The sequence below is a fragment of the Oratosquilla oratoria genome, chromosome 12 (genome assembly GCF_046742065.1).
Source record: "Oratosquilla oratoria isolate Oo_2021 chromosome 12, ASM4674206v1, whole genome shotgun sequence".
NCBI classification, from domain to species: domain Eukaryota; kingdom Metazoa; phylum Arthropoda; class Malacostraca; order Stomatopoda; family Squillidae; genus Oratosquilla; species Oratosquilla oratoria.
Genome location: NC_134788.1, coordinates 68989721 through 68999403, shown reverse-complemented (window position 1 = coordinate 68999403; position 9683 = coordinate 68989721). Strand labels below are relative to the sequence as shown.

The following is a 9683-nucleotide window of genomic DNA, read 5'->3' as shown; positions in this document are numbered from 1 at the left end:
TCCTATTCTAATTCTAAGACAGGCCTACTACTCTCGTAAAAATTCTTGACTGCCCTTAACAGCTTTCCCCTGATCCCATATATCTGCAAAACTTCCTACAATGCCTTCCTGTCTACCATGTCATAGCCTTTTCTGAATCTGTAAAGGCCCAAAAAACATGTCTCTTGCTAAAGTAAGATGTGAGAAAGCTTAGCATTATTACTCTCTAATTATGATCATTTATACCTCAAACAACCATAGAATTGCTCCTTTTAATAGCTAAAGATGGTACTTATAGGCTGTTAGCAGGGCTGGTCACAAAGGATGATAGCTTAGATTTATTTTAATATCCACAGAAGTACACAGGAGTGGTAAGTGTGGGACTAACAAAAGGAAGCATGATAGAGTACATTAAAATGAGGAAATTGTTTAATTATAAGTTAAATATTATCATAAGTATTTTCGTCAGCACTCCTTTTGTACTTATTACGATTCATGTGCAGAGGGAATGCTGGTTTATTTATTATCTTCAGACTAACAGACTTTTATTATGCCATCTCTTCTCCCTGCTATGTAAAGAGCCTTTGATGAGACCAGCAGAAGTAAAATGATAACAGCCCGCAAGAAATGGAGAGAAGAGAAACGAAGGAAGAAAGTGGAGATATTCCGGGAGGAGGAGAACCGACTGAGAGGAAAGCATAAAAACCAGCAGGTAAGGACATGTGTAATGTCTTTGGTGAAAGTTAGTTCGCTGCAACCTGTCACAACAGTCGTCACACTAACATGAACAAACACATACACATGTGGTCCTCACAGAGAGGGCTCAGGCTAGCCTGGAGCCAAACAGGATTTTTGGTCATTCCTTTTAGCACTACACATCTAAAACTAAGCAGCATCCCATAAGTAGACCACCATCTCCTCCATACACCACTCATAACATACAGCATCCAGGGTAGGAAGCTCAACAAACGACACACTTGTAAACTGCAAGGTTACCTCGCTCACAATGGAGCTCATTTTTACAAATTGTGTGGCTCATGCAGTTGGTCGTCTCCATAAATTGAGAGTTATAGTTCACTGACACTGGATACTAATCAACAATGACAACAACACTGTAGGCAGGCTGCACCAGAGGTTCATTGGCTTGTTTATTTGTTTCCTAGATGGGCATGATGGATAGGCAGAAAGCCTTGTTAAGGTAGGGTGGGATGGAGGGGTGATTATTGAATACAGGCAAAGAGAGAATAGAAGATCAAGTGTTTCACCATGGTCTTGGATCATATACTGGATTTGATCAACAGCTATTATTTTCCCAGGTTAGAGCTCAGAACTCGTATTGTCCTATCTGCGGGTAATATCGTGACATTACACACTGCACACCCGTCCTTGTTCAAGGGAGGTAGTAATGGCTTGGAGTATTGCAGAGCTTTCACATCATGAGTGGGGCACAATCTCTGATCACTTGCGTGTTCATGTGTACCTTCCTGTTTACTTGAATACCTCCTGATTGTGCAGTACACTTGGTGGGGGTGGGGCTGCAGATTCCCTAGAGCAGAACTTGAACCAAAAATTAGTAGTAGTTGGTTAATTGACCCGTTAAACTCCGATGACAAGATTGTTGTCATTTGGTCAAATAAAACAAAAAATCATAAAACACCAAAATGTTTGATCAAACATTTTGGTGTTTTATGATTTTTTGTTTTATTTGACCAAATGACAACAATCTTGTCATCGGAGTTTAATGGGTTTTAATGAACGGCAGCTCCATCATTGAAGTGATCTCCAAAAGGCTTGAAAGGAATACAAAAGTGTTGGATACATAAAGAAATGGTTTGCAAACCTACGTTTGAAGCAGGAGTCGATGCCTCTTCACAGAAAACCCTTTCTTGGTGTCCCCCTGACATGTTCCTAAATTTTTGCCCATGACATGTCCCAAACCAAATAATCTTGTCAGTTTTATTTCTACTCCCTTTTTTAAATGATCTGAAGTCTTGTTATCATGTCTCCCCATCCTCATCTTCATTTCTTTCAAAGATGGTAGGTACAGTGCTTTGCATCTTTTAATATGTTTTATCTGCAAGTCTTTAGAGCCAAGATTTATTTTGTTTATATTCTTGGAAGAAGAAAATTTATTCAATAAATGACTTCACCCACGAGGGGCTAAGATGAGAGGGAGGGAAGGGGGGGAGTGGGTACGTGCCTTTGACTTTGCTACTTGGCTACCTCCCTTTTAACCTCTTCGATACGAGTCGCATTCTTACGCACAGCATCACATGCCTAATGTACAGTGCATCACACCACTCGCATTATGAAATACAAAGTCGCTGCTATATTACTCGTTTTCTTTCACTCTGGGTAATAATAAACAGAAAACACGATCAAATCAGTTCACAGAATTCAGGGGTCACTCCACTACAACTACAAAATGAATATAATCAAGACGCCAATGCTGATATATTTGTGTATCCATTCACGCCTCATGACTCCTACATAGGCATCATAGTACAGGAGAGAATAAGGGGGAAAAAGGTCTTGCTATTTAGATAAACAGATTTTCTCCTTTCAATCCTGTTTGTGTAGTTGACTTTGTGTGGGGGGGGCCATCTTTGCTGTATATTCAAATTTAAGGTGTATCTGGCAGCTCATCCATGTTATGGAAAGCCACTTTTACATTAATCAAGAGCTAGTCTTTATGATTTATCCGCAGTTTTGTCAACATGTTTATCAAATGTCCAACACTTTTTTTTCTTTATCTCTCTCTATCCATCTTCATACACTTAAAAGAAAACTATTTTATTTGTGATTAATGTTCACAAGGAGCTGAGATGAGAGGGCAACAATGGTGGTGAATGGGAGTGGACTGGGTGAATACCTTTTGACTTTGCTATCTCCCAAAGGCAGATACATAGAAAACTCATTCTCCACAATTGGTTCTGTATGTAAATATTATCTAGATCTTGTAAAAAATTTGCATCCTTGTTCATCTTGTATCATTCTCTTGGTATTGGCATCATTTGTAAACATAGTGTAGCTTTGTACCAACCATTGTGTCCTTTACCTAAACCGCAAACTTTTAAGGTACTCGAACGGACTCGTTACAAAAATAATCACAAAAATGCGTGACTAAATGATAATGCAGAAACCACAGGGAAAATAGAGTTTGGAATACTAAATGCTTTCATCGATTACGACATCCTCGGAGTACAAGAGAAACAGAACACAGTATTTATACATACATATACCAAAGGCTTTTTTTCCCCCTTACAAGGGAGGTAGCCAAAAAGAAAAAGGCATAAACAGAAATAAGAAAACTGGGGAAGAATGAACCTTTCCCAGTTTCATTATTTCTGTATAAATATTGTGTTCTGTTTCTCTTTCTTGTACTCTGAAAATGTCGTAATAAATGAAAACGTTTATTATTCCGAACTTTATTTTCCCTGTGGTTTCTGCATAACGAACTGACCCATGAAACCCCATGAAGTCACTGGCTTCCTACCCGACATCTTGACTCATGTTCTCAAGTCATTCAGAATATTCTTTTGTCTAGTCGAGGAGCTTGTAGCATGGGAGGCTACAGAGAGAAGGAAAAACTGTTAGTAGGTTCCTGTCCTTTAATTGGATGGGTATGAACTGAACTGTTTTTAACCCATTAAACTCCGATGACAAGATGTCTTGTCATTTGGTCAAATAAAACAAAAAATCATAAAACACCAAAATGTTTGATCAAACACCAGAAAAATATGACGTCAGTCCTTGCTTCACGAGCGAAGCGAGGACTGACGTCATATTTTTCTGGTGTTTGATCAAACATTTTGGTGTTTTATGATTTTTTGTTTTATTTGACCAAATGACAAGACATCTTGTCATCGGAGTTTAAAGGGTTAACATATGGCCCAAAGCCTATATACACCACGTGGGCAAGCCCCCACGGTGCATATCTATCGCCAATTGCATTGGATTGGGTCAAAGTCAGGTCACGCTGACCAGGCAGATGTATGTGTCAGGTCGCAGTGCATCCTTTCTGGTGCATGCCACATGTACCATGTGGTTTGTACAAGCTCATCTCTTAAGTCCTCCTATATGCCCTAATTTCTGTGACAGTATCTTATTGAATGCTTTCAGTAAGTTTTAAGTACACACAGTCCATCCAAATCTTATTTTCTGGAATAATGTCAACTATTATTGAGTAAGAACTCAAATCGATGTACATTATCTTTGATTTCAAAAGTTGAATTGGTTATCTGCCAAAAAATCTTATGATATTCTCATAATTTTGCTATGCTGGTCAGGTACACTGGTCTGTGTGTGTGTGTTTGTTGTAGAGAGAAAGAGAGATTGAGAATTTTGTTATAATGCTGGTCAGGTACACTGGTTTGTGTGTGTGTGTTAGAGAGAAAAAGACTGAGAGCGGGAAAGTTGTTGATAATTATGATTTAGATTTTAAGTAATTGTAAGTGGCCAAGGTTCACACTGTCTTGCTGCAGACCAACCCAAGACAGTATTTCAAAAGACAGGACTTGCCCATCAGCCAAAGGAAGTTTTTGGAGTATTAGGGACACTTCTTAAATCCACTTAAGTCTTCATTGCCATGTTATCACACAAAGGCATTGTTTTAGATGTAAAGGGGCTACAAGAGTAGGTCAGTTAAGTTGTTTGAATGATGTATATCCTGACATACTGATATATTTGTAGCAGTTTATGAAATTAAACGCCTCTTTTCTTCCCTGTAGGAGGTGTACGAGAAGAACCCAGAATCTCACCCGCACTACAAGCGGGAGTGGCGTCAGTTTTGGCAGTTGCGCTACCAGAAACTGGAGTCCCAAGGTTGTGACGCAAGCATGCACAACTTCAAGAGGGAATGGGTGCCGTTCTGGTTCGAGCGGATGAAGGAATTGGGGGAGGAGGACTATGCCGCCAGGCGCGAGAATCTCCTCCTCCGCCTGGGCATCCCGGACCCTGAGAAACCAGAGGACGGGAAGGACTCGGGCGTATCCTTGCAAGGACAGGCCATGCCTGCGGGTCAGACCTCCGAGTGGGAGCCCAAGGAGAATGCGCCTCGTGGCCAGAGGTCTCCCAGCCCATGGGAAGAGGACTTCGCTCTCCGTAGCCAGGCTAAGAATCCTTCGCCGCCTCGCGATTTACAGCAACAGGTGATGGCCAGAGACCCTGCGCAGGTGTTCCGCGAACCCGACCTGTCCGTTATTGGCACCCTCAAGGTGCTAAACGCTCTGGAGGACCAGTTGGGGTCGTTTGGGCCGGCCATCAACACGTTGTTGGAGAAGGCCGAAAATTTGCTGACCCAAGGCGAGAATGCCAAACAGCTCTTCAAGGACGGAGATAATGTGGTGCTGGTACGACTGGCCAAGGAAAAGTTATCCTCGCAGGTCGCAGCAGGCATACTGGGTATGATTCCCCTGAGTCGTACCCAGCTTGCGGTAGAACGCGCGCAGTGGCTGCTGATGGAGTGCGAAAAAATGAACAAGAAACCAGATTACTTTGGTCTGGACATAAATGCAGTGGCTGGAGCTACCGTCGGACTGGATTCCGTCCAGGTGGCGCAGACCATTGCCAACTGTCTTCTGAAGCTGGGCAAGTCCAACGTCAATGACGAGGATCTCCATAACATCCTGATGGCTGTCTCGGCAGCCCATGCCAGCCTGGTGCTGAGTCAGAGTGCACCCCCTGCTCAAGTGCCCACCATGCCCGCCGCAGCGGCAGCACCAGCAGCCCCTACCATCCCCATGGCTCCTGCAGCCCCCGGGATTTCTCAGGTGACCCAGCAGTCCCCCCAGCCGCAGCAACAGCAGCACACGCCCACACACGGAGAAGGGCAACCCCCTCCAGCACCCCCCGTGCTCTTCCCCTCAACCATGTCGGACGGCAAGAATGGGGCTCCACCGGACGGCAAGACGGGGCTGAAGATGTTGCAGATGGCATATTCCGATTCGATCCCCAAGGACATGGAGAAACTGTCTTTAGAGGACTTGCAAGAGCTGCTTTCCAATTTCCATGCTCTTAATAAGGAGGAGCAACACGCCCTTACGGCGTATCTCAAGAAGCTGGAGGCGACGGACAAGAACAAGGTCAGCAAACTGCGAGAAGCCATGCACAAGAACAAGAAGAAGTTGGCAGCACAACAGGCAGCTCGCCAACCACCACCAGGAAGCAGTGGATCAAGGCAGGAACCCTCGGCTGCTGTTAACGGAAGAATCCAGCCAGATGTCCCCAGGAGCAGCGCAGCAGCAGTTCCGCCGGTACCTCCAGGAGGAGCTATGCCCCGCTTGGGTGAGGGGCCACAGGTGGTGGCCGCAGGGGTGCCCACTATGGTTCCTCCTGTTGCACCACCTGCCGTTCCAACCATGGTTCCTGCTGTGGCTCCGACAATGGCAGTTCCAGCCACGGCTCCGGCCTCTGTTCCGACTGCCGTTCCAGCTGTAATTCCGACCTCGATTCCAACTTCGATTCCCCCTGAAGTTGCAAGTGCGATCGCAGCTGCAGTAGCACCATCCGTAGCACCGCAGCCAAAACCGCACGACTTACACGGAAGGACAACTTTCTCGGGCGTGTTGGGACCGAGCATGAATCCGTACGTCAAACCACCGGTCCTCACAGAACCACCACCAAGCTATGGTCTCCCAACTCCGCAAACAAGAGGCATTCCCCACCCCAACCCTATGATGCCGTCACTTTGCAGTGAGCGGCCTCCGCAGGGCAGCGGCCTACCATTCCACGGTGACCTCGGATTACGAAGTAATCCGCCATTCCATAGCAGCAGCCTGGCACATGCCAACCCTCCACCCGGTGACTACACCTCCCATAGTAGTGTGCCGTTCCACAACGAGCTCTCTTCGCACAGCTCCGTCAGTGACGACAGAGGCTCACGCGAGGGGAGCACCCACCGCACCTTGTCGGGCAGTCTTCCTCCTTCCACGATGGCCAGCAAGAGCAACACTACTGTCTCGTCCTTGTCCAACTCAAACCAGGCGAGGACCATGGGCCTAGGTTCCCAGGACCCATTCGACTACCTACCCGAAGAATATAGAAAGTCAGGTCATGAGGCTCCGCCAATGCAGAAGAAGAGAAGATTCGAGAGTTACGGCGACTCTCCGAAAGACGCACCTTCGAGTAAAAGTTTTCCTGGTTCTTATGGAGATAAACAGGGAGAAGGAGGACCAGCGGTCAGTGATAGTAACAGATGTGATAATAAAGGACCAGGAGGGAGCGGTAGTGGAGGAGGAGGTGGTGGTGGAGATAGTGGTAATGTCGGAGACGGCAGTTACATGGATTGTGAGGCATTTTTCCGTGATCTCGAAGCAAAGTGGTATAGAGGAAGTGGAGGCGAAGGAACAGGATCTAGTCCAGCATCAGCGCCAACCTCCGTTCCGTCGGCGCCTACATCGGTTCCAACATCGATGCCCACCTCGGTGCCGACCTCTCTCTCAGCTCCTGCCCCAGTATCTGATACTGAGAAAGGCTGGAACAAAGGTCTTACTGAGGTTTTGTTAGAAGCAGAAAAGGACATGGAAGACATGGGGTCCCACCAAACCAGAGGAGGTCCAGGCTACCCTGGGAGAGGGGTGTCGGACTATGACAGCGTGCCGTCTGATAGTGGCTATAGCAGCAGGGGAAGAGGGGGCAGAGGCCGTGGATCGTATGGGAGTGTTTCTAATCGTGGTGGACGCGAAGACTACTCCGAGAGAGATGATGGTCCTAGCGAACCTCCGCCACACTTTGAGGATGAATCCAGTGGAGATGGTTATAATTGGCAAGGTCGTGGTGGCCCAGGTGGCTTTGGTGACAGTGGCAATGGACCATCTGGTCCAGGCGGTTTTGGCGACAGAGGCAGTGGACCGTCTGGCCCAGGTGGCTTTGGTGACCGAGGCAGTGGACCAGGTGGTTTTGGTGATAGGGGCAGTGGACCGTCTGGCCCAGGTGGCTTTGGTGATAGGGGCAGTGGACCATCTGGCCCAGGTGGTTTTGGTGACAGAGGCAGTGGACTATCTGGCCCAGGTGGCTTTGGCGACCGAGGCAGTGGACCGTCTGGCCCAGGTGGTTTTGGTGACCGAGGCAGTGGACCATCTGGCTCAGGTGGCTTTGGCGACAGAGGCAGTGGAATGTCTGGGCTGGGTGGCTTTGGTGACAGAAGCAGTGGACCACCTAGCCTGGGTAACTATGGTGATAGAAATAGTGGACCATCTGGCCCAGGTGGCTTTGGTGATCGGAGTAGTGGACCGTATGTTCCAGGTGGTTTTGGCGACAGGGGCAATGTGCCCTATGTCCCAGGTAACTTTGGCAACAGAGGCAATGGTCCATCTGGCCCAGGTGGCTTTGGCAACAGAGGCAGTGGACCATCTGGCCCTGGTGGATTTGGCAACAGAAGCAGTGGGCTATTGGGCCTGGGCAGTTTTGGTGATCGATCAGGCCCGGGTAGCTTTGGCGACCGATCAGGCACTGGTGGCTTCGGCGACCGATCGGGTCCCGGCAACTTCGGTGACCGATCGGGCCCCAGCAACTTCAGCGACAGGTCAGGCCCCGGCAACTTCGGTGAGCGATCAGGCCCAGGGAGTTTCGGGGAGAGTGGCAATCTCCTGGGCGGCAGCTTTAACGAGAGATCAGGCGCCGGGAGTTTTGGTGACAGAAGTAGTGGTTCACTGATGGGATCCTTTGGCGACAGTGGTGGTGGGGGAGGAGGAGGAACGTCCGGTGGTTTCAGTGACAGAGGCAGAGGTCGTGGACGGGGCTTCGGAAATGCCCGAGGAGGACAGACGAGAGCGTTCCAGCGCTGGTAGGGAGGTGCCCCCAGTCTGGGACGATAATACGTACGTGGACATACCCTCATCCAGTTTGACACAGCAGACTAGATGCAGTGAGAGTAAATCTGCAGTACACACAGACATTGGTGTTAGCAGAAAGGAAATCTAAAGTTGCCCCCCCATTTTGTTGGAAATACTGTTGTGTTCAGTTTTATAGTAACCTCGAAGTTTTAATGTGCTACAGTTGTCCTTGTGCTGAACCAAGGAAGTCGTACATTCGTCAGGGCACTAGTTTAGTGGACCCTCAAGTCAGAGTTGAAATAGATGAAAGTTAATTTCCTAAGTGACCGTGATGAAGTGAATATGAACCTTCTTTAAGAGGAAGCTCTCGCTGCTGCCAAGGCTTTACTAGCAAGTCAATACAGGATGCAACTGACAATTATGGCTGTTTATATTGTATGACTGGTTGTGTATGTGGTCAATTTATGGAATGAAGGTATCAATAAAATATATACAAGCCATAATAGGTTTTGTTCATTCCCAGTTATTATATGTACTAGAGATCAGCCAACCCTCATTAGCTCAGTTTATTTTATATTTATCACTATTGCATATATTACAGGGTGTCTTCTGGACATGTTTCTTGAATGGTCAATAAAGAGCATGTTGGAAAGGATACTGAAGAGCTGTTACTACAATACAGTATAATTAACCCATTAAACTCCGATGACAAGATTCTTGTCATTTGGCCAAATAAAACAAAAAATCATAAAACACCAAAATGTTTGATCAAACACCAGAAAAATATGACGTCAGTCACGAGCGAAGCGAGGACTGACGTCATATTTTTCTGGTGTTTGATCAAACATTTTGGTGTTTTATGATTTTTTGTTTTATTTGGCCAAATGACAAGAATCTTGTCATCGGAGTTTAATGGGTTAAAGGGAGACA

At 46.7% G+C, this 9683-nt stretch overlaps 1 protein-coding gene across 1 annotated transcript; it reads left to right on the top strand.

The window, feature by feature from the left end:
* The first annotated feature begins 370 nt into the window (after window positions 1-370).
* Window positions 371-9256, top strand: LOC143031980 (uncharacterized). Its single transcript, XM_076196402.1, has 2 exons — window positions 371-691; window positions 4710-9256. Exons 1-2 carry the CDS (start codon window positions 587-589, stop codon window positions 8766-8768), a joined length of 4164 nt encoding a protein of 1387 aa, XP_076052517.1. The 5' UTR covers window positions 371-586; the 3' UTR covers window positions 8769-9256.
* Window positions 9257-9683: the final 427 nt, after the last annotated feature.

Bases quoted from the DNA above. Each gene is read 5' to 3' on its own strand.
- LOC143031980 (XM_076196402.1), top strand. From the start codon at position 587: ATGATAACAGCCCGCAAGAAATGGAGAGAAGAGAAACGAAGGAAGAAA. The intron at 692-4,709 runs GTAAGGACATGT...TCTTCCCTGTAG, and splicing joins GAAAGCATAAAAACCAGCAG to GAGGTGTACGAGAAGAACCC.